Here is a 25,322-nt window from a genome sequence, read left to right as displayed (position 1 = left end):
TTCATTTTCCATAAAATCAGACACATTGGCATTTGAACTTTCAAATCTTGTTCCAAGCATTCTAAACAGTCTGATTGTATGGAAGTGGGCTGTATTAATTGCAAATAGGCTAGACATCTGTTCACTAAAACTGAATAATTTCTTCTGTCTCATTTTTGTTTATCAGTGTTTTACATAAGATCATTATTATTTTCTGTTGGAAAAATGGATTCTGAAATTGATTATTTGCCCATTATGAAAGGCCACCAAACTGACTTCTGTGCAAGAGACCCTGATGTTAGAGAACTGGGAGGGGGAGAGCAGAATTTACTAAGTGATTTGGAATCGGTATCGATGTCTTGCTTGGTTGGAAACAATGCTGCTGTTTTCAAAACAATCTGTCTTCTCAAAACACTTAGCAGTGGAAGTGTTCCTCCTTACCAGGCTGGTGGTTCGTTGGGGAACTGGTGCCTGGTAGGCATTGGATAAAGGTAGGCAGGTTCGTGGTAGGGCTGTAGATCTGATGGTCATGTTTGGTGGCATAGCCACCTAATTTTAGGCACATAGGATGAATATTCATTTAGTGGTTTACTCCCTTGGAGATACTAGCTACGTTTTGGGGTGTTTAAGGATCTCTTGTGTGAGCTGGATCTTGAGGAATCACTTCTGCACTCACAGTGGGACGGTTGTGATTGCAGTTTTTCTCGAGGTGGAGAACCAGCATTTAAAAAGCATTAATCCAGCATTTGAGGTCCCATCTGTGGAGGCAGAATGTCTTGAATCAAGAAAGTATGTGAGCAGGGGATGGCAAGTAAATTTTAAATTATTCTGTGTTTGTGTAATATACAAATGAGGAAGATGAGGAAGAGTCTTTTGATGGGAAAGTGAGCGAGAAAAAGTAGAGAAAGAGCTGTGAGGAATGTCCTCAGCTTTGCCCCCTCCACAGGGTCACAGTGCCCCAGGGTTGCTGTCCAGTCCCAAAGGTTCACAGGTCTGTGTTGACATTCCCTTAAATTTATATTCTGCAAGATCAGCCATAATTTTCATCCCTGTAAAATTCCCAGTGTGTTATAATTTAAAATGGAAAAAAAGAGACAGAATCCATTTCATCATCTGTAGCAATGCTGGGCTACTGTCATCCTTCTGTAAGTGTGTCTGGCCACTGGCAAAATTTGTCTTTTTAACCTTTGAACGATATCCTGTGCCGGTTTGTCACCCTATTAAGACGATATGCCATGTTACCAAGGGAGAGGATCACCAGCTCATCCTTAATATGATGAAATCGTTTTAAGTCCTTCATTTATGTTGACTTTTTATCGTGCACTATTGCAATTAGGTTAGACTAATGAAAGGTAAATTCCATCCTTTAGATAAAAAAATAAATCCTTGTAAAGAATCTAATTAGTATGTTTGTTTATTTAGACTCTAATGGCTTAATTGCATCTTATCTTGCTATTTACAAATAGGCATCATTAAAGAATAATGAGCATGTGAGGCAAAGCGCAGCATTTGTACTAGCAGCAGATGAGACCTAGGAAAAAAAAACCCTACTAGTCAAAAGTAAAAAAAAACCAAACAGCCAGACTTGACAGAACCTTATTTTTCAATATATATATAAATATGATTTCCAGGCATTGTACTGATCAGTAAGATAGATACACAAGTGGGAGGACAAGCTTATGGCTGGCTGTATGGCGAGGAGCTGCATGGCCTTTTGCTGGCTGTATGTACAGCTTGGTTACATCTCTTCTTTCATGTCGCCTTATTATTTTTGAAGGTGTATAAAAAACCATGTACCAACTTGTACTCCTTTTTATACAAGCAGGGAGGTACCCACGTTAACGGAAAATAATGTTTTCTTTCTTCTAGCTCTGCATTGCAGAGCATCTGCAGCTCAAATCAGCAGCAAATTCCCTGGAATGCTGAGAGGAAATCTGCAGCTTTGGGAATTTTTTGAAAAGTGTTGGAGCATGGTGTTTTCAGCATACATTTTACTAATACCAAACTTTTAAATTAATTTTAAGAAAGAGTATTTCTGAATGTGTTTTTTAAATTGCTTATAAAAGGACTTTTCATGTGGTATTAGTTTCAACGAAGAGGCAAAATTAAAGGGGGGCGGGGGCGACTTCAAGCTATTTCCTCCAGGCAGAATTCTGGCATGGTAAATTAATTTTCATCCTTTTCATTTTGTCAACTCATTTTGGCCGTGATTCTGACTTATTTGGAGAGGTATTCTTTCTTTTCCAACCATAAGTGATGTTAAATGGGAACTTTTTCAGCATTCTTACAAGAAATTATCTAAGCCATTCTCAATGATTATTCTGTTTCCCCCCCCCTCCCTTTCTTGGCATACGGTGTCTGTCATATGCTCTTTGAGAATTATCTTGGTGATAGACAAAATATTTTTAAAACTGGGATATTTTGAGAAGATTTTTATTTTATATATCTTTGTCAGAAAAGCTGCATAATATTGCAGATTTCAATCAGCTGCCTGTCCTACCTTCTTCTGGAGCTTGCCATTTTAGGAAGCAGGGGATTTATGAATAACTTCACTGTCTGAATTTAGTATACTTTAGTTAAAAGGGAGTTAGAAGTACATTGTTATTACACAGACCAAAACAGAAGCTACAGAAGTATTTAACTTGCAACTGTTCCATTTTCAGCTCACAGAACTGTGGGGCATGTTTTTTCATTCATATTAATTGAATTTTAAAGTGACCTTGTACATGTATTGATTTGAATTAAAATTTTCTACATCAAGGACGAGTTGGCATATATCCTTCAGGCAAAATACTAAAAAGCCAAGTGCTGTCTTAACAGGATATCGACAGAAGAAGTTGAAATTTAATAGGAGAAGTTGGCTTAGAAAGGAAATTGTTGCCTTTTTGTTACAATTGAAAGGTATCTTTTCTGTGTAATGGAAGAAGTTTGTTTCCATTGGTATTTGTGGGAATGCAGGGACATTTCAGTGGCCATTAAACAGGGACCATCTGGGTGACTCTTTACCTCTAGGAGAAGAGGCCTGCACTACTGGAGCTCAGAGTAGAATTATCAAATTACTTTTTTTACCAGAGCCATTAGCTTTTTATTACCTCCTTTCAGGTGATCTGTAGGGACACAGTCGTGTATGACTATAGGTGTAAATTATATTCCATAAGTAGATCTTTTCTGAACAGGGACTCCGGTTAGCCGAGTTGAGCCCGTATTGAAAGAAAATGGTTTGCTGGAAAATGTGATTTGTAAAATACAGTTGAGGTGACCAAAAGCATTAAGTCCTGAAAACAATTACAAGTCTTGATTATTAAAGGGGGGGGGGGGGGGGGGGGGGAGTGCGGGGGGGGGCGGGGAAAGGGTATCCTGTTTATTGAGTATAACACAGAATGTGCTTTACCCTGAAAATAGCTGTGGAGCATACTTTTGGCTTCCAAATCTAACAACATCTTCCAGTCTAGTGACAGGCTGTTGTTCATTCTTTGTACTACTAGCCTCATTCTTTCAACGCTGTTAAAATGATGAACTATAATTTCTCTGAGCTATGCTTAGTTACAAAAATCAACTGAAAGTCCTGATCTCTTTTTCCAGCCAGTGCAGTATCTACAGGAATCCCGTGTCAAAACAACAGTGGCACAAAAGTTTTCTGCTTCAGTGCAAGAGCACTGTAAGAGCTAATCCCAACAACCTGGCCAAAGCTGCTATGCGTTCTGTATTTGTATTACCATGGTGCCTGTGTGCCCCTGCTCCCAGAGAGGACCCCTTTGCACTAACCGGTGTGTAAGCTGAGATTGGAACCATAGTGCCTTCCTCGGGGAGCTTGTGGTTTAAGACACCCCTCTCAGGACAGGTTTACACAGCTCCTTACGTGTGGGAGACAGCAGAACCCTGCTTTTTTGGCATTCAAGCGAAGTGGGTGGTCGAGGCTGCTGTTCTGGACCAGTCTGCAGAATATGACCTTTCGGTGCTGTGTGATGGATGATAGCTGGGCTCTGAGCTGTGACAGGTTCTGGAAGTGTGGAGTGAATCATGGGAAGGGTATGAAAACAGATGACCTGGGAAGAGGCAATGAGCAAATGCAGAAGCATTTTTGGAAGATTTGTACTGGTAAATCTTGTGGGAAGGTTTGAGGCCAGCAATAAGTATACGCAAGCACACTGGAGTGCCAAACATGGGATTTTTTCAGCTTGTTACATTCTACTGTTCACTCTGAGGATTTTCAGGCATGTCCCACACAGGGTTCAGATCAACTTAATCCAATTTATTTTTTTCTACCTGGCAGCAATGTGAGATACCATGCATGCAGTACGTAAGGGAGGGGGAAAGAAGTGAGCATCAACTAAAATGTGTGAAGGCAGTGGAGCTAGAAAATATTACACGTAAAGCTGGGTCTGGGTGTTTGTAGGGCAGCCTTTTTGCTCTTCCATTAAGAAGACTTGTTTAAAATTTCTTCTTTTCCTCATTTTAATTTTACTGTGTATGGTTGATGACTGACATGAAGTCATAAGACTCAGTTCTCCCAGTAGACCTATGTCCTAGCAAATTGCCGGTCTTACTAAGGTAGAAAAATAAAAACCTGTTAACTCTAAATGTGCTGACAACTTTTTTTCAAAGTGACTCCATTTCCTCATCTTAGCAGTTATGACAAAACTGTCTTTCTGATTCCAGTGGATGATCAGCATCATAAATGGGGCACCTCTGGCTTGTGACTTTGTATTTTTAACTTGGTTGATACGGTGAAAGGTGCTGAAATGACTGCCAGTTTCCTTTAATTGCAGATCAATTAGATCTTATTACAGAGTATCCTAGCAAGATACTACATGTAAACCCAAATCCACAGCTCCGGATATTGTAATATGGTGTTCCACACATGTTCAGAACCCCCTAATCTATTGTAAGAAGGTAGGAATCGGAAAAAGCCAGTCATGGTATGTGCATGGCTCAGGCCTCGGTAGAAGTTACCCCCCTTCAGCCTGGAACATTTTTCTTCAAAAATTTTTTCTGACCTTTTTCTTTTGTGTTCTTGCCTAGCAGCCTCTCTTTTTCAAGTCTTATCATTGACTCGGTTTTTTTTCCCTTCTCATTTCCCTGTCCTCTCTCATGCTGTCAACTTGTTCTTCCCTGTCATGTAGACCCTTCTCTCCTGCTTTCTCCGTGTCCCATGCCGAAGAGTTGTCATCAGTTCTTTCTAGGATTTGTGATTCTACCCTGCCTATACAGTGATTATAATAAGCAATATTTATGGTAGTTTGGGTAACTGTTCTGCAAAGTTCTATATCATCACCCCATTCCTACCACCATTTGCCCTCCTAACCCTCCTCCAGCATGATGGTCCCTGCATCAGCTTTGAGATGGAGTCTTTGTGCTAGATTTTGTCTTCCTCCTTGGTGGGGAGAAGCATCTTGGCACTTCAGACTTGACCTGCCCTTTAGTCTCTTAGTCAGCATCAGGCTGAGGTTACTCGTGTTGCAACAAGGTGGTAGGTAGGAGTCATTAGCAGAGGTTAAAAAGGAAAAAGAGGTAACAAATCTATAAAGATGCATGTTGACTGATTTCCTTGGGCATGGATTTGTCTGCTGAGGTTAGCAGTGAAAACACAATTGTTCTAGTGTGTGTTAATCCATACTGAATGAAATAGTGGAACACAGTAGAAAATGAGCCGCTGCTCGTTGGGGAATGTTAAAATGACCTAACTGTTTCTTTTTTATCTCAGTTTTATGCTTTTATGGGTGAAGAAAAACTCTGTAATAATCTCTGTATAACAAAACACAAAGAATTATTGTTAGACATCTTAACAATATTGGAGTGCAAGTTCATCTTTGAAATGTAAATTGATTTTTAGATTAAAATGCCTTCATTATTGCATTTTGGTCAATAATACAGTTTAGGCTTATTCCGGTTGTTATGCTCATGACTTACCCTATATATTTTTCATGATACTAGTTTTATTCTTTACACTTTACCACTTTCACAAAAGAAAATGAAACCTTTGAAAGTGTAACATTTTTACTTTTTAGCTATACTTCCCTTCTAAATTTTTTGTTGGACCTAAAATATTTTCCATTAAACTCATGGCATGCTTTTAAAAGCCAGCATGAAAAGAGTGATTTTTCTTTCAAATTATTTTTCTCTAAGTGGCCTTGTATTGGAGAGTATCAAATACATCGAAAATAATCACATTCGCTCATTGTTTTTGACAAGTTATTGAGTTGTGGTGTTAATAAAATTGAGAGAGTTGCTTGGCAGTGTCATGTCTACACAAGGGAATGCTGTGAATTCATACATTTTCAGTTGCAAATGAACGTTTGTTTGTTTTGCACTTTATGGTTTTATCTCTTCCTCATAACACATACTGGTTTTAGATCTTTTATTTTGGTCTGTCTATAAAATATTGAAAACTGAAATTGCATCAGCTTAAGCTGTTAACTTCATGGTCTTATGAATTCAGACACCACCAACTCTCCTTCAGCTTGTTTTTGTCCTTCTCCTGTTCTTCACAGGTTACCTTAGGAAAAGTGTTAAAAGTGATAGTGGTGATGCGGAGCCTCTTCATTGACCGGACGATTGTAAAAGGCTACAGTGAGAATGTCTATACTGAAGATGGCAAGGTAGGTTAGTGTATATCCAGCAACCTTAAATTTTATTTTTATCTGGTATTTAAAGGACAGAGAACTCCAGGAATCCCATCACAAGTAAGCTAGAAACATAAAACTGTCAAAAGACTCTGTGGATCTTTTGCAGAATGCTCTGGTTTACATTTATCATACTTTGCCTGGATTTTTCATACCCAAATGTCTGACTTCTTTCTAAGCTTTGAAGCCCTTGCTTGAATTTCTAATTTATCACCTTAGACACCCGTTGCCTTGTTAGTAGTATCTGCTGAGAAAACATTTTTTCAGTGTACCAGTGCATCAGTAGCCCAAGGTTCAGATTTCTCTTTTTTGAGAGCCATTGGGAAATCTTGGGCTAGTTTTGTGCTCAACTTGATAAACGCAACGGTGAGACTCGTTGGTAGGTAGTCCTCAATAATTTGCTTGTCCGTAATAGCACACCTTGAGCAGCGGCTATTCAAGCCAGTGTTACCTGTTTCCACAAGCGACTTGTTTAATGAACAATTCACCCTGCTTGAACCTTCCAGTTTCTTCTGCCTGCACAGGCTCCATATGGCTCTCTTTAGCACATCCGGAGATGGTGACGGGACCTGATGGCCTTCAGCTCAGCTTCTTTCCCTTTTCAGGGTGGAATTGTCTCTCTTACCGAGACATCCGCCAGAACTCTCCTTTGCCAGTAACAGTACTAAATACTTCCATGTTTCACATTTTCTCTCTGGAGCTTTCTCTTCTGATTATGAAGCCTATTAAAATAAAAAGTTCATTATATCAGGATGCGTACTTGGCACCCATAGGCCATGTTATAATGAGGTGAGACTTCTTTTCCTTTCAGAAGTGGTAACTGTAGTTTAGCGCACAGAAGCACGTTGTGTGCTGACCCAGAGTTCAGCGGCTCTGAGCTTGAACCTCTGTTCTCTAGAAAGGGCCAGGAGCTGATGTGCTGAAGTAAATAGCACAGCTGTATTTCCCAGGTGAGAAGTTCTCACTCGAAGGGCGGGGGATTGGCCTAAGAAGTAGTAAAATAGAAATTGCCTGATTTTTTTTGCATTATTCAAATATGCAGGTTTAAATACTGCTTTGCCGCAGAAGCAGCTGCACTATACTCCCTGTCTATTAGCATATAAATACAGACTTGGAGCACCAGCCCCTCTTCACCCCAAGTTCTGATGGGAAGTGAAATGATAGTCTGCCTAAAGAGCTCTGGCGGTGCTTGATGGATTCCTGTGTCACACTTAATTTGGGTGTGCTCCTTTCCTCTGATGAATCCAGTTTCCTTTGAAGCTCCCTTGAAATACAAGAATGCTATATGTGCTGAAAAGCATAAGTAAAAGAGTTCCTTTCTGAAACTCGGCATCTGGCGTTGGGCTTCTGTTTAGCTCAAGGTTGACTCTCTGGAGAGCCGTGAACCGTGTCTCTGCCATAGTTTGCTGCGAGGGGGAGAGCAGGACTCACCGAGGCCAGCTTTGGGCACAGGGTACTAACCTTTGTCTGCTGTCAGTGGGGAGCAGTTCAGCTTCTCCCAAGCATCGGTGCTAACACCTGGCTTATTTTCTTGCTTTAAGCCAGTCTGTAGGGGAGTCTGTTTTCTCCCGATTTAGCTTTCCGTGTCCAAAGCCAGGCTATGTGACTGCTCCCACGAGACTGTGTGAACCTGTGACCTTTACGTGGCAGTTTGCTGTTCCATTGGGCCATCCCAGGGCTTTTGCAGACCTGAAGGTCTGCATTTTTAGAATAAATAGGAGCATTTCATTTGTCTTAAGTAGAATTGGACTTGCAGCCACTCTAAATCATGAGTAAATTTGGCTTGGAAGCTTGAATAAATGCGTAGCTTGCTAGTTTTGCCAACTGGAGCACATATTGACAAACAGTAAGCTCCCTCTTTTTCACTAATTAACTACACTGGTAATTGGAGAACAAGAATAAGATTGTGCTCTTGCAATGATTCGCTTTCCTTATTGTGCCTGCTGGGAATGAGCGATTACAGTCAATTGCAAACATAGTCCATTCCAATTCCTTCCCTGTCACAACAGATGCTGTTGGGGAAGTACTCCAGTAAGGTTTCACCGTACTATTCTGGTTTCTCGGTTTCTAGCATGATAGAGGGAAGAATGCACCAGCAGTCAGAAGAGACACAGAAGAGTAGGAGAAAGATCAGCAAGTATCATCGTTATTAAATAACAAACATACAGAGAACCCTCAGGATCCACAGTAGGAGGTGATCGTTTTTCCAGAGAGCAGTTTACACAGTAACTGCTGATTTGGGGGTTAGGTTATGTATTCCTAGGAAGCATTTAATATTTGTAAATAGCAGCGGTAAGATTAACTAGGTGATATCGTACAATATGGCATCTTTTGTCTTTTCTGTAAGCAATGTTGGAGAAGGGACACTGGCTAAGTCGTCGTGCTTTTTTACACTCTAAATAGCTGAACGAGGGTCTGTCGAGTCATCCTCCTAAGTGCACGAGTCAAAGTCCTTTAAGTAACAAAAGTGAAATTCAGTGGGGGCTGCCCTCCAAGTAGAGCGGGGTTTGGGGCAACTAAATATATTCAGCAGTATTCACCAAAAGAAGGAATGGCTATCGTCGGGAGACTGGATGATCACACAGACAGTAAGTGAAAAATGGCCCGTGCACAGAGGAGGCCAGTGATTTTGCTTGTAGGTCAGGGGAGCAGTCATTGATCTCTGAAAGTGCAACTGTTTTAACAAATTTTGCGTTACTGGGAAGAAAAAAGGAAGAGATGAGTGCAAGCAGCACAGGTGTTGATGGTCTTCTGGTCCATTAATGTCGGGCAATTCTAGAAAAAAACAAATATGGGTGTTTCTCATAGTTATGGAACTGTGCATGGTAGCACACTAGCAGTTACAGAGGAGAGCTGACAGTGCAGTGTCCGGGTTGCTTTAGCTTGATGTGTGTTTGTACGTTGTGCTGTGTAGGTTGACAGGTGCTTCTGTGAAAACTTCACGTGGTTTCTGCTGTACTGAAGTCTGGTTAAATTGGGTATTCCCTCTCACGGATTTAAATACTTCCAAAATTAAGGTGAAAAAAATAGAAGTCTTGCAGTGAGTAAACTAAGACACTATGTTTTGGGGGGTTATTTTCAGGCTTTGCCTGTACAAAGAATCATTGCATTTCTTAAGTGCTTCATGCACTTCTCTCGTGAATTATTCACAAACGCTGCAGAATATGTCTTTGCCAAATTGCCAGCTGCATAACTTGGACATTTTTGGTGACACTTTGCAAAAACAATAGGTGAGATCTGGCAGCCTGTGGTGGGTTCTGTACACTGATCCCTCTGCAGTTTCTCTTGCTTGCCGTACTAACCCATTGTGTCTACCACATACTGATGCATTTTAATTAGCCTCGTGGTTTTAGTGATGGCACTGTGCCACCCTTAATTTCAAACTTTGACACACTCATTGTGCATTGAAATTTAACCGTGGATAGTAATTAATTACTAGTGTTGTCCTGATTCCTGAATAAATGAAGCTATGCAGCTCACCCTTGCAGGGCAGGTGTATTGTCAGCTGAGCCATTAGTAGCCCTAGTCTGCCAATAAAAACAAAAACATATTGGGATTTTTCTGGCATAACAACACCGTGCCTTGCATTGGATGCGGAGACCAAGAACCACCTTGACAGGGCATATTTAGAGTGGGTACTTAGCATTGCTGCCTAGCCAAATTCCTATTTTTGCATCTGTTAGACTTAACTAAAGCAACATAAGTGTCTCTGTTGAATTATCGTGTTAAGGAACTTGGGTTATGTTAATGCTATGGCTTCATTAATTACCCCATATCAATAAGAAAAGGCAGCTTTTAGCCTCCTAGCGTAAGAGAGGAAAAGAAATAGTGGTATCAAAGGAAAGCTTCAAAGACAGGCAGAGCTGTCTCTCGGGTAATTTCTGATCCCTGCATTCTTTCCACTTCAAAGCTGGATGTGTGTGTGTTTGGGTGAAGGGGGGGTTGAATCCGATTTCTCTAATAAGTGTTGGCACCGGACCTGTTTGATATTAGATGCAGGGAACATTCTGATTTGTTATCGCCTTTGAAATCGTTCAGACGACCTTCAGAAAATGGCCTCTTGTTACTTATGCTGGGGGTGGGTGGGGAGAGTGGGGCACTGGGAAAAAAAGCCCCAGTTTAATTCTCATGCAGAGGATGCCCTGAAAGTGTGCTTTCAGCAGTTTTTTAGTTACAAATGTGTGTCTTGATTGAAAGTGAAAAGTTGAAGAATAATAGACCTATAACGATACATTCTTTAATCTGCCTCTGCCTTAATCCTCAGTTTCAGGGGAAAGGTGGGCAGTCATTTAGGATGTATGCATGTGGTTGGGGGGTGGGGTAGTACCTTTTTCTTTTTTCTTTTTCTTTTTTTTTAAGTTGGAAAACATCATGTCTGTAAGACAGACATTCATTACTTTTCAGCATTTCAATCTTCATGCCAGCTAATGAAAATTCAGAACCTGTTGGATTTATCTTAATGCACCATCTGAAGTGGACTTTTTTTTTTGAGTTTAACTGGAGAGGATCACATACTTCGTTTGATCACTAGAGATTAGCAAAACCATATATATTCTCCAATTATAGCAACTCTGTCTGCAGTCCAAAGAAAGCCTTAAATTAGATGAAAACAGTTTTTTAAAAATGTGCATTGATTTTTTTTTGTTTTGAAATGTAGACTTTTCTAATATGGCGATGCTTCCTTCCTGCCAGGGAAGTTGTTACGGTGTAATTCAGGTGTTTATTCCAGTGTAAATGAAGCTCAGGTCCAAGTCCAGGCTGAACCGCTGCTTGTGGACTCACGTGTGAGTGGTGTTGGTGTTCACACTGGCTGTGAGGGTGGGACCAAGAGGCTGTAGTTGTGGAAGGTTTGTAGGTACATGCCTCAGGGTGCTTCTGTCTTCATCTAACCTGGAAAAGGCACTGAGACATCAGCTGCATTTTGTCTTACGGCAAGGGCAGAGGTACTAAGCCATGAAACATCTGTCCCAAAGTGGTTTTTGAAGTCTTTAACATTGCCTCCTGTCTAGACTGTGAGGATCGGGGATTCGAGGGTCACTTCTGTACCAGTATTTAGAATTGGGCTGCTTAACAGTGTTACTCTTAAAAGAACGGGAACTAGAAGTTCAGTGTTCTGAGCATTTCTAGCAATGTGAATTAATTACTGGGGTTCAGCATCCTTCCCCCTTTCCTTCTTCAGCCACCTCTAATCTGTTTTACTCGCTTCATATGACTTCTTCATGTCAGACTCTTTCTGTGCCTTTTAAAAGACTTGTAATTTCAGCTAGGACTTATGGGCACATAAGACAAAATGAAAATAATCAGTTGTACCTTACAGTAAAAGACATAATCCCCCCACTGTGAGAAAACGTGTCCAGCCATGTTACCAAGCACTAGAGGAGCTATACCTGCTTCATAAATTCACTCCAAAGAAATTATTTTCTTCTGTCTAGACTAATATTCCTGAGGCTAATGCTGTATCGAGCACCTTTCCTATGACTAGTTTTGTGCATATGAAATGGTTGAGTACACTGGGATCTGCAGGGGAAAAAAAAGTGATTTGCAAGTCTGGGATTGATGGAAGTTCCTCGTTTTGCCTGCTGCTTTTCCTTGACAGAGTACAAGATATTCCACAGGGCTGGGCTAAAAGAGCATTAGCACGTCAGTTGAAATTGTTTAACATGTGAGCCATTTGGTTGTTTGATAAGGACAGCCTTACCTTCTGGTTTCTGGGGCTAATAAAACTTATTTGAATTTTGTTCTTTTAGTTTATGAGCACATATTTAAGTCGTGGATTTGTGCAGTTCTCTACAACCTTAAACTTCTTTTAGTGTGATTTTTGTCTGCAAATGTAAATGTACTTTCCTAAGGGATGTTTTATTTAGCCCCAGTAGACCAATGCTTTGGCTTAATTCCGCTAAACGTTCTTTGTGTCGTTTGTAACTGAATCACTTATTCAGACACAAGACAAGCATAAACGTAGTAAAAATGCCCTCATTTTAAAAACTGACTGAAGCTGGTGATTATTTGCATAGATCAGCCACAACCCCATACGAATGAAGATTTTGCTGTTTTTAAAGTGAACACATTAATGCAACAGGTCTTGTGCATATATAATTATTTTTTTTAATTTAAACTGTGATGAGCTATGTTCATTCTTCATTGCAATACAAAGGAAATCTTGTATCATTAACTCCCTTTCTTGGATTGCAACAGGCAATGGGTCAAAATAGTGAATACTGAGAAATACGTGCCTGTAGATCTGTTTGCCAGGGCTTTTAATTTGAACAGCTGCTTAGCTTCTTTTTCTCCCTAAAGCTTCTTCTTTACATGTACTAATATATAATTATTTTTTTTACTGTAGCTTGACATATGGTCTAAATCCAACTATCAAGTTTTTCAGAAGGTAAGTCTCACATAATTTCTCCCTATGTAATGTGTATAGGAGATGTGGAGTTTATTTTTAATATCTAGGCCCTTGTGTAAAAGAATTCAGAATTTATTCCTCTGTCATCACAACTTGCAAATAACAAACAATAATCTGTAATATCTGCTGTTACTGAATTTGGATTTATGCCCCATCACAGTTCCAGTCTATGTTTTGGAATAAGAAATTGGAGATTATACTACTGTAACCTTAAAATTTCATGAGGAATCTTCAAGCATTCTTTTTTTAGTTTGAACCTTTGGGGGGAGAAAGGACTGTTTCAGGTTCATTTGGATTTTGTTTAGTTGTTTGCATTGGTTTTGGTTGCCCCCCTCTCCTGAGGACCTGAGTTTAATAAATCAGTAGAACTCACTTCACAAAATGAGCTTGGAAATTTTTTCCATGGCGTTATTTTGCCTGCTTCTCTTCGCACGGTGGTGTAAGCGAAAGGAGTAGCTTACTGAAATGAACGCCATTCCAGAAAGTAAGGAAGGACCGATGAGAGAACAGGAGCAGTAAGTTAGAAAACTACTGAGAAGGTTAAAGTGTATTTTGGAAAGATCTGTATCTTGCTATTTGCTAGGCAGGGAAGAGGAGATTTCTCTTTGAAGGCCTCTTGTCAAAATGCTGTAGGTTCAGGTTGATCCGGGTTTAAATTCCAGTTTCCTTACCTTCAAGCTACAGTTCAAGGAGCTGGAGTCTCCAGCTGGTCCACTAGCTTCTTTTCATCTACTTTTGTTGTTTATGTAACAAATGGGGGTCAGGAACTCGAAAGGGCGTAAAAGCAGGGGTCAAAAGTATGGCATATTGGCTGTATTTGTGCATCTTCTTTCCAAGTTTTCAGATGCGCTCAGAAGGGAAGACATTTGACCTATGATATTAACCTGCTAGAGATCAAACAACAGTTTTGGGGGAGGTTGGTTGCTCTCCCTCTCTGCCTAGCATGGAAGGAAAAATTCTGCTGCAGTTGATTCTTCACCCCAGAGATTAGTGGATTAAATATGCTTTCTTTTTTTTCTTGCTCCTCAAAAATATTTAGTGTCAGGCAGAGTAATACAGCTGGAAGTAAAACAGCATATATCTTAGTAACTTAACAGTATGCTTTAAAGTAGTTTTTGCAATGAAATAAATTTAAGGTTCTGTAATTAAGTGCATCATCTCAATTTTCCCATGTGTGTGTTTGGTTGTAAGCTCGTTTGGGCATAAGATTGTCTTCCTGGCTGTTTTGGCTTAGAATACCTCGGAAGGGTTAAGCCCTATTGCCGTAATTTGTGCTAAATGGTAAGAAATCATGAGGGTTTTGTTATCTAATTGTCAATATGCAAGATAACAGAGTAGAGTAAATGTACAGTTCACAGTTGAGGACTCGGGGAGCACAAATACGTAGAGTAAGTTTCTCTTCAGGTCCAGGAGATGACCTTCAGACCAGAAGGGGAAGAAGTCAGTGAGAAAATATGAAATGCCCCTCTTACTGCTGCCGGCGTGGCTGCATTACAGATACATTTGCATCTTTATTCTGTTCCTAATTCTCTAAAATAAAGTGGTACAACCTGAATGTTAAGATCCTGTTCTCCAGTTCTGTCTTGGTAAATACTACCAAATGTATTAATATTTACTAAAAAAAGCCAGAAAGAAAAGACTGCAGGGGAAAGGGTTACCTGTAATGGGTTGAACAGCTGTCTGCATTTTATTTTTTTTATACTGTTATACAATTTGTTGCCAGCTTTGTCACTGTTACCGTGGGCCACTTAACCTCTCTGGGGATCGGTTTTCTGCTCCCCATAGGCCGGGGTAATACTTGCTGACTTCACAGGAGCTCTTACTGACTTGGTTGCATAGTGCTCTCAGATTCTTGCATGAAAAATGTGATAGAAATGCAAGGTGATGGTACTTTCTGATCAATACATGCTGTACTATTGAGCTGATGGTTAAAGAAGTTAAGGCTAGGACCTAAGTCAAGTTTTCAAACAGATGGTAGAAAATGCTGTGGTTCAGCATAGTAAGTTTTCTCTGCGGTGCTGTCTTTCGTTTGGTTTTCTCTTTATTCTCTGAAGCTGCACTTGTATCCATGTGTAATACCCGGGACTAGTGATTTAGCAGTAGTAAAATGAAGGAAATAAAGTAGTGTTAGAGAAACTATTATGCTCTGTTATCAGTGTAGGATCTGTACTGCAGGATCTTCAGAACAAATGTTTTCATGCCATTAAAAAATCATCAGTAAATGTGTCGGAGCACATCTGAACGTTCTTGAAATGTGTTTCTCGTGGCAGTCACCAGTAACGCGATACAGAAGTGCTGCACTGAGAAGGAAAAACACAGATGAGTAACTGCTCCCACTGAGGAGGCTGGGTAGCCCTTTCAGCTCTGCTGCCTTTAACTGTAAAATCAGTCATCCCTCTGAAGGGCAGGGCCACTTCGCTTTAAAAGCTGGTCCAAGTTCTCAAACTCTGTCTTCAATGATAATATAACAACATCTGGAGCTCATAAGATACCTGCCTGTGGTAGCTGCAGGGCTGTCAAATTCTCACAGGGTTGCAGCGTGACTTTCTAGGTTAAGGACCAGAGACCTCTGATCTTCAATCCAACCCTGTCAAACAAAGCTAAATTTGTCCTGACTTTTTGTTTGCAAACGTTGGCTGTGTCAGCAAGCCTTTTCTCTCTCCTCCTTGTTAGGCAGGATACCCGAGTGTGTATAATTTGCTGGGGGATGGCTCCCGAAGGGCCCATTACTGGTAAAGTGTACAGTCATTTTCTAGGTTCCCTGGAGACTCCTTGAATCTGGTCCTGGGGTGAATAAGCTTTATAGGCATTGAGTCCACCAGCAGGGTTAGATTCAGAGAATGGAGCAGGGAAATGAGAGAGGGAAAGACTGAAAGGGCAAAAGCACAAGGAGCAAAGAAAAGGTTTTTCAGACTTCCACGTTGGTCTGACATTTAAACTCCACAGGAGCGGCAACTGTTTTGATCTTAAACCTCCTTATTTTAACACCTTGCTGCTCTTGATCCACCGGTGCAAGAGGAGGAACAAAACAGGAGATAATAGAATATTTGGGGGCTTAAATCTTGCTGAGAAGAAGAGCGTATATGAGGGCTGCATTGTTCCAGGTCGCGGTGCAGAGGATTAAAAAAAATACATATTATAGAGAATGGTGCAGTATTCATAACTTTGCATTCAAAAAAGAGGCAAAAATGCAGAGTAGTGGAACTGCTGCAAGTGGATCAAAATGGGAGATGGTGCTAAACATTGTTTCATTTCTCAAGCTGCTCAGTTAAGAGCAACATGGCAGGGTTTGTTGTGTAATAATCAGTTTGGCTGTTTAAGCCATCTGTGTAGGCTTTAAACCCATATTTTTCATTCTGACCTGAGGATCCCATTCTTATTTTCACCTAAACAGTCTATCAATTTTAGCATGCTGCAGACTGCTTTGTTTTGGCTTGATATGCTTCTTCCCAAGGCACGTTTTGACCTCAACTTGAGAAGCTGTTTGTGCCTATCCAGCTGTTTGTGAGCTGTGTGATCCCAAAGCGACGGAACTCGGGAGCACAATTTTCACCACTACAAGGGCACATAAGTATTGTAATGTATGAAGATGTATTCTTGTCAATAATCTGAGAATAAAATCACGTGCAGGATGAATGCATGCATGAGACAGATATTGGGCTATTGATGATGTCTGTTCAAGGAGAGGAGATGGACTGTTCCAGGGTCACCTGCATGGTTGCTGCTGTGCGGGATCGGTACTTGGCCCAGTTCAAAGACTCCTTAGGCAAAACAGAATTTTTATGATCCAGTCCAAATAAGCAGAACAAGTGAAAAAAACCCTCTGTGAGCTCTGAAAACAAGTGATAAATTTTATGCCTCAGACTAGTGAATTGGGAGTGAGGAAGGGTTTGTAAAGGATTTGTGTGGAGTTCATCAGTGCCTGTTCATAGAGGCACCATCTGTCATCCTTCCAAGTGCCTCTTGGGCACCAGGTTCTGTGCACCAGATTCCCTCCAGAGAGATTCAGATGTGTTCCTGGAGAGAAGATTGAGTAATGGCAATCTTTGGAAACGAACAAAGGCACTCATTTCCACACAATAAAAGGTCTAAACACTAATAAAATAACAGCCCTGTTCCCACACTTTTTTTTCTTTTAGTGCTGTGATCATCCTCGAGAACTCATTGCTACAGGCTACTGTTAAGGCCATGAACTTAGCAGGGTTTTAAAAAAAAAAAAAAGAAAAAAAAACCCAAACAAAAACCAGAAAACTTCCAGGGGATTTAGAGAATCCCTTTATATTAGATGGAGTTGTCAGTGCCATACTTGAGGGAATAAACTAATAAGTAAGTGGGAAGGAAAGTTATGACTCTTAAAGGAAGTTTTGCACCTATTTTTGCAAAGCATATTTACTGGCAGCAAGATAAGGTAGGAGAGACATCTTCTATAATGTAGTCGTGTGATGTTTGTATTTTTATGGTTTAGTTTTTATGCCCTGTAGCTTCATATGTTTATGGACCATACGTAGTCTATGGTGGGGAAAAACTGCCATAGGTGTTTGCTTTCGTGCCCCTTATTCCAGTTAGAGGAAGCACTTGTTCAGCTTCCTCAGCCTGTGAATTGTAGAATGCTGGTTGTTTGGGTTTCTTTTAAATGAATTTTCAGTTTGGGGAATGCTATGTGACTAACAAGTATCATCAGGGCCCAATAATGCCGTTTTTTTTGGATGTGTCACCTTTGGAAAGCACTTTTCAGCAGAGCAGTACCATCAAGTGGGTAAAGGCATTCTCTAGAAATGAGTGCTGCTGGCTCGGTTGAGACAGATAACAGCAGCTTTGTTTTCAGCTTGCCCCTGGGTGCTGGTCTCATGAGCTATTTATAACTTGACGGAGCAGGCAGCTGCGAGAGGGGAGTCGGGAGCCCCCAGCCCTCCGGTGCCGCAGAGCAGCAGCGTGGGTGCAGCAGGTGGCTTCTTGCCACGGCCGGTGACCAGGCAGCCCCGCTCGCCTGCTTGTTCGCCAAGAGTGACAAGTACATAGGATTTAATTTGCACAACGTCGCAACAAAGATTAGGTTCGATCCGTATCAGTCTGGTTTGTATTCCTGATGTGTACGGTGCCCCGGATGGGGGAACAGAGGTGCATGTAAGAAGTCCATGGTTGTAGTCAACTTGAATTTGGAAGCAAAAAGGAAGAGGAAAAAAAAATCTCAGGCAATATAATTAGCTGTTAACAAGAAGGGAAGTTTTCTTGTTCAAATTGAGTCTCTTTGCCAGATTCCCACCCGCCTCCCATGTAACTGAAGTCTCTTTTGCTCCGTGTCAAAGTGCTTAGTTAAACAATAGCTATTTTATTTAGCAAAATTATGTGTCAGGAGATTGCCTTGTCTTGCCTTTTTTGGGGACAAAAACTCTTTTCAGTATATGAATTGTGAAATACTGAGCTTTTCTGCAAAGTCTCTTGAAAATCTATTTCAGGGTCCAGAGCAACAGCTATCCCAATCAGTGTGTGCTCTCCTGAATATGTTCCCATCTAAAAAGAGGCAGGGAAATTAGAAAGTGACTGATAACTTAGATAGCAGTAGGTAAAATAGAGCAATAAAAGTGAAGTTAATAAAATAAAACTCCAAAATGTACAAGATGTCATCCTCCATCCAGAATAAATTAGTTTGTGATTCCAGCTTGGCTGGAAGAAAGAGCGTGTCCCTTAAGCGAGCTGGCGCATATGCAGTTTGTTTTGCTTTGCTTTGGTGTGGAATTGTATCGCCATTAGTAAAGCTGAGTATTGATTTTTTTTTTTATTATTATTTTTTTTATCTTTTTTCCCCCTCCTCTTTTCTTCCCACCCGCCCCTCTCTTTTTTAATCTTGGCCAGTTTGTGCCCTCTTTCATCATCTCTGTTATCTTGGGGGGGTTAATTCTTCCTTCACTCCCGTGCACTGGCCAGTTTATCATTTGTCCAGCTCTTTTCTGTTTGACATCATGTTCTCTGCTGGGCTGAGGGGGGGGGGGTGTCATTCCCCTAATCCTCTTCCTCAGATTTGACACCTACTTTGATCTTTTTTGGAAGCACTTTATTAGCACTTGCTTATGGTAGAAATCGCCTCCTTTTTGTTCAGAAAACATTATTAGTGTTCTAGCAATGCTGGGATGGCTTTTATCTCCCTGTGGAATCTCATTAGCTTTACATTACAATAGGAACAGCATATGTGCAACTTTGCCAAAGTGGCCAGTCAATTTACATTTGTTAATAGCAGAATTTTTTTTTAAGCAACTTTCTTCAGTGCCAACAGAAAGCAACTTTGTTTTTCAGGAAAAAAAATATTACAGTTTGTTAGAAGTAGAAATATAGCAGAAGGAGAGCGGCTGCTCATAAATATCTTCAGAACTTTCTATTCTTTGACATGTCTGGTACTATCCTATAAAAGCACCATCTTAAAAGAAAAAAAAAATCACGTAGTAGGGCTTGGATTATAGTCATTTCTGAACACTACATGAGATGTGTTTAAAAGAAATTACTGATTTGACTTATGCTGTGCTAATAATGCACAGTTAATCATGTTGTTTCTGATTTTTTTTTTCCTATGGTAACATGTAAGTGGCTTAAGCACGCTGAGGTCCATTTTGTGAATATTTTTGCAAACTCACCAGAATGTGCATGGTCCCAAAAGTTTTCCCTGCCAAATGTCAGAATCACATGTCCTTATTCACACTGAATGGGGCTGCTTTTGGAGTTAGTTGTGTACGAATGATGGGGAACAGAATTTGTTTCTAAAATTGTAGTACAACTTAAACTGGATTCAGTGTAGGCCAGACTGATTTGATGTAGTGTTGTGCGGAGGAAGTTTGTATGGTGTGAATTAGAGCCTGTCTGTACATGGATTTATTCAGGAATATATCTTTTACAGCTTCACCTCCCTGAATAGCTTCAAGCATGAGCCTCTTTCTCCAGTGAAAGTTTGAGTGCTTCAGCACAATTCACATTGCTGAATTAGACTGACTACAAATCGGGAACAAGTGGAGTTAGCTGGGAATAGCAATTGTAATTTCCGTTCACACTTCGTCTTAGTCAAAATGTCCTGTAGTATATGGACAAACCCTGAGAAGAGCACTACTTCTCCACGTTAAAACTAGAAAATACAATTTAATCACTAACTAGACAAGGACGTTGTTTGTTGGAAGCTTTGATATTACCAATGAGGACCATTAATGGATTTACAAGATGTGAAAGAGCTCTTGGGGTTGTGTTGTTTCGAGTTCTTTAGTAGTCCAGCTCAAAGAATTTTGCCAATAATTTCTACATTGAGCCTAGAACTTCTGAGTTCTGGGCAACGAGTTGTTGACTGGGCTAGTAACTTGGGAAGCCTGACAGGCTCAGTACTATTAGTGAATTGTATCACGGCTGTCAGAAACTGTCCCCTTCCAGAATAATTGAAAAATAGTAATAATTAAAAAAAAAAAAAGCAACAAACAAACAAACACACACCTACCCAAAACTCTACCGAAGCATTAGTTCTCCCAATTTTTCTTTGACTATTCTTGTTATTATAAATCGATATTTTATATGTATCGTGTCTAGCAGTAATTCCCAGATGTAAGATCTTGTTAAGGCCCCATCTTGGAAATTAAAAAGCTTTCTATCAGAAATCTTTCAGTAGTGCAAGTATTTATCAAGCATAATCATGTTAATCGATTCCTGGTTTCAGAGGAAATGAAACAGAGCTCGAAGCCTGTTTGTTCAATGTAAGCAAACTGAAGTAGGACTATAAGAGTTAAATATTTTAAGGTTTCCCATTTATCTCCCAAATCTCCCAAAAAATGGAGAGGAGCATACTAATATTTTTCTGTTAAAATGCATTTTCAAATTGAGGTATTTTATTGTGGTGGTTTGGAATTATTTTTTTTAAATAAAACAGACCAAAATCAAAGCATTGAGTTTTTTGGAAGTCATAACCCTTATGCTGATATGTTAGTTTTCCAGAAGTATTTAATTTAGCTACATTATTGACAATGATTTTTCTTTTGTTGAGCAAATCTGCATAGGTTGAGAGAATATATTGTCTATAGAAATGCCCAAAGCAAATAATGAGAACGTAAGAAGAGAGGACCGAAGTGCTTTCCTCTGACATGGTTTGCTTAGTGACTTTGCTTCTTTGTGATTTCACAGAATACATGGGATTTTAATCACAGAAGCATAGATTCTGCTCTTACGCTGTAGGTATGTGAAAGTTAGGCAAATTATTTGTTATGGATGCTTCTATTTTATGTGGTACAGGAGATTATTTTTTTCCTTTTTATGGCTGGGTTGGTAGTCCAAAGTGGGAAGAGAAGCATTTTAGTTCAGTGTTGTTCCATGTGGCATAGAGCTGGATGCCTTCCTCATCACTTGGCTCACATTAGCCACTGGTTTAGATTCTTCTACCACGCTATTAGGTTTTATTATGTTTATGAACTTCCAAAGGTGTGTTTGATTTTACTGTGTGCATACAGTTATTTATCACGATTGCTTCAGCTGATTCTTGTGTGACATTGGCAGAGGGAATGGAAACTAGCTGGCAAAAGCTACCCAAAATTACTTTGAGAATGTCTTCACAGTCATGTAATCCTTGGTTTGGACATCCCTGTGGAATATAGTGTTTTCCTGCAGATAAACACTGCTTTGTCCGAAATACAGAATGGATAAGGGTGTGTTCTCCTTTTGCCTGATGCAGGTGACAGATCATGCGACCACTGCCCTATTGCACTACCAGCTGCCTCAGATGCCAGATGTGGTAGTTAGATCGTTCATGGTAAGTGTATTGGAAAATACATTTTTCCACGTAGACTTCAGCATGCTTGCAGTGATTGACATCAGGCAGTTCCGATGCAGTTGCAGTTTCCCCTGTTTAAACAAGCTTGGCAGTAGAGCTTGACTGTAGTTCTTTGTATCCCATACCTGGACAAGGATGAAGAGCTCGTTCTGATTACCCTGGGGTAATTGGTGTTGGAAGACTGAGCTGTACACGATTCTTCTGTCACAGGTCTCACTATTAGCTTGATGATTCCAATTTGCAAAGCTGGGCTGGCTCATCTCTAAAGGCAGTTGGAAAAACTCTCTCAGCCAAATTCTTTGTTATGGCCCAGCTCTTCCACACTGTTTGTGCTGTGCAGGGAGTTGAGTTGTGGACATAGACAGTCTGCTCCGCTGGAAGCTCCCCGGTAAGAAGAAATTCCCTGTTAGTGTGTTCCAGCTGAGGCAGCTTGCTTGTCAGCTTGCCCAGTATGAAGTGAGGTGCGTTAGTTGGAGAAGGATGGGAGGCAGCAACACAATGGGGGAGAGTCCATTTTGCTGTGTCTGCTCTCAGCCCAAACGTTGTTCCTGAGGAACTGCTGGTCCTCACCCAGGACAACAGCAGGTGGTTTTGAGAACTGAGGAAAGGCTTCCTGAACTATTCAGCTGTTTTCTTACCGAATAAAGTTAATCAAATACTACCCTACCTTGATAGGCAGATTCAAGTTTATTGCCTTTAGTTCAGTTTGTATTTAGAACTGTATTTGTGAAATAAACTTGCGTATAAGCAGCCCTGTTAACCAGAGGGTGAGAACAAGGGTTTATGATTTGGAATTCCTCCTACCAGGATGAATTTTGGCAGCGGAGACTTGCTGTTCTCTCTGCTGCGGCCTCCCAGAGAGGTTTCCTCTGCAATCCAGACTTTTCCCTTCATTTACGTCCATTCCGTTAGCCCTTCACCTGGAGCAATAGAATTGAGACCTGTGGAAACAAACATCTCATGTTGCCATTCACGGTATTTAAGTGTGTACAGGAGCACTGGTTCTTTTTACATCTTAAATTCCCACTGTGTAATTTCAGAACAGTCAGGCTCCCTTACTTGCTGTGCTGGCTTGTTTGTTTAGTAAAAAGGCCGCTAAGATGAGAGATTTGCAAAGGGCTTTTCTCTTGGAGTGTATCTTAAAATAATAGGGTTTGAAAGGTGAAAGCAACTTCTACTGGTCAAATCCATGTTCGACATGTTTCTGAAAATTAATGTTTAATAAAATGGGTAGCACATTTGTTTAAGCCCTGGACCTGCCTTATTGATTTGATAAAACACTACTAAAACTTTTATGAAAGCAAAACCAGATGTACACCAGGAGCATCAATATGTTGCTCCTTTCACATGTCAGTTGTTCAATCCACGTGACAGGGTGTAGCAAAGCCCTAATTTTCTGATGGGAATAAAGAACGCATCTGGCTTGTTGGGTTTTTTTTTTTTTCCCCCTGTCAACAGGTGTCTCAAGTGCACAATTTAACTTCATTTACCTATTTTTGTATTATGGTTCAGAAAATTCGATTTCTCTGTAGTGCAAGCAAAGCCCATCCAAACTGAAGTAAATAACAGCAATTTACTTGTAGTGTTCTGTTGCCCTTGTCTCCATATTTACTGCTAAACCCAGAGAAGATCTAGTTCTTTGGGAGGAGAGTTATTGACAGCCAAAAGTTTGGTTGCTATAGAGAAGGCTCTGATGAAGATGGAAGGATTTGTTTCAATAAACTCATCTGACCTCTTCTTCAGAGAACAATTTTCTCTTATCGATGTAATTCAATAGGACTTTAAATGACAAGATTCATGTGCATCCTTCACAGTATAAATCTGCTGGTCTAGGTGGTTTTTAGTTGCGTATCTCCTTGAGTTGAGAATTGAGTTATGTAGTGCTCATGGCTATGTATGACAATGGGAACCATCTACTTCAGAGGCAGGAGCTTTACCTAGGAACACCTGAACTTACTCTGTGGTGTTCAGCACTAGCCTTTTTTTTAAAAAAAAATATTTATTTATTTTATCTATCTATCAGTGTAATCAGATTTAAAATGGTACAGTATTTTTATGACCAACGAGTATTGATTTTCAAATTGCATTAGAGAGGAAGTTAGTTAGCTTGCCGTGAAGATCCTTCTGTCTTCAGCTGTGAAGAGTTCAGACTGTTGCAGTGTGATTGCAGCAGGGGTGTGATAGATGATCATAGGAAGAGACAAACCAATATTCGGTTGAAGAAGGTACCGATCAAGAACAATTATATTCCAGTAAAAGTATGAGGAGCATTAAAATACTTGCCTTCTGTCATGACTCTCTAGCTGCAAATGCCTCCTGCCCAGAGCACATGAATTTCTACTGACAAATTTGCTTAAGTGACTAGAAAAGCAAAAGATGATTAATAAAGTGGGAATTCAGCTATACAGTGACCTTGTAATCTTCAGCGTGTTTCTGTTTATAAAATCACTGTATACCTCACTGGGGCCTCACCAAAGTACATTCTCTGTCCTTGCTATCACTGTTTGACAAGAATGATGACAAAGGGGAACGTCTGTATCCAGTTTTCTGAATTTCTCTCCCTTTTCCTTTTAGACCTGGTTAAGAAGTTACATAAAGCTGTTCCAGGCTCCATGCCAGCGCTGCGGAAAGTTTCTGCAGGATGGCCTGCCACCCACGTGGAGGGATTTCCGAACACTTGAAGCTTTTCATGATACTTGCAGGCAATAGTAGCCCAGCCGTTGGTAACACGAGTGAACAATCAGTTGGGCTTGGAGTAGAGCTGATGGTTTCATGGGTGGTTCCGTTCCTGAACCTTTCGTCCTGTGCTAAGTAGGGAGGTTGTGCTGGTAACATTTGACTCTTTTCAGCCTGCAAGGCACATGTCAGACTGATGCATTTTGGAGAACACGGTAAGAAGCTGTGTATGATTGCTTGATGCTTCCGAGCTGAAGTGATGTGTCTGGGGAGGTCTGGCAGTGATCATCGTTATTGTAAACCTTAATGAAAATATCTGTGTACAGTTTGCGCTTGGTGACAGAGTTTGCAATGTGGAAGACTTTTATAAGCTCAAAATAAATTTTGTATTCCAGAGTTTGTGCTATATATTTCATTATTTGATCAACAAAATCCTTGGGTTTGCTGTGGATTTTTCAATGCTGCTCTTTTTTCTTTTTCTTTTTTTCTTTTTTTTTTTTTTTTTTTTTTTTAGAAATACTGGAAACATTTAAACATGCATGCTGATGTGATGGGGGTGGTTGTTGCAAGGCTTCTTATCTGACTGCTGGGTTTTTTTTCTGGAAGAGATTATGGCATTGATTAAACATGGAATTTCAAAGGCCTGTGGCAGCTTGGAAGATGCAGTGTACTTTCTAAAGCAGGGGGAAACAGATGTTTCCCTTTACTAAAATTGTAATGAAAAATGCTAGCAAAATCTGTGTGTATTAAGTGGTTAGAAAATGTGTGATGAGCAGTGACAGTGTGTATAATTCATCATGGTTCAGAAATGAAAGTAGTAAAACAATTCAGCCCTAAACACAGCTTCTGC

General features: G+C 40.3%; 1 protein-coding gene across 1 annotated transcript in view; it reads left to right on the top strand.

Annotated features, from left to right (window-relative positions):
- The window catches only part of MED27 (mediator complex subunit 27), a 94,111-nt gene extending 69,243 nt beyond the window's left edge, over positions 1-24,868 (top strand). The window contains exons 5-8 of the mRNA XM_056352197.1: positions 6,471-6,578; positions 12,946-12,987; positions 21,698-21,775; positions 24,371-24,868. Of these exons, the coding sequence (XP_056208172.1) occupies positions 6,471-6,578; positions 12,946-12,987; positions 21,698-21,775; positions 24,371-24,505 (363 nt within the window). The 3' untranslated portion in view covers positions 24,506-24,868. The remainder of the gene's footprint in view (positions 1-6,470; positions 6,579-12,945; positions 12,988-21,697; positions 21,776-24,370) is intronic.
- Positions 24,869-25,322: the final 454 nt, after the last annotated feature.

The sequence above is a fragment of the Falco biarmicus genome, chromosome 9 (genome assembly GCF_023638135.1).
Source record: "Falco biarmicus isolate bFalBia1 chromosome 9, bFalBia1.pri, whole genome shotgun sequence".
Lineage (NCBI taxonomy): Eukaryota > Metazoa > Chordata > Aves > Falconiformes > Falconidae > Falco > Falco biarmicus.
Note: the sequence above shows the minus strand (reverse complement) of the source record. Positions and strands in the feature narration are given on the sequence as shown.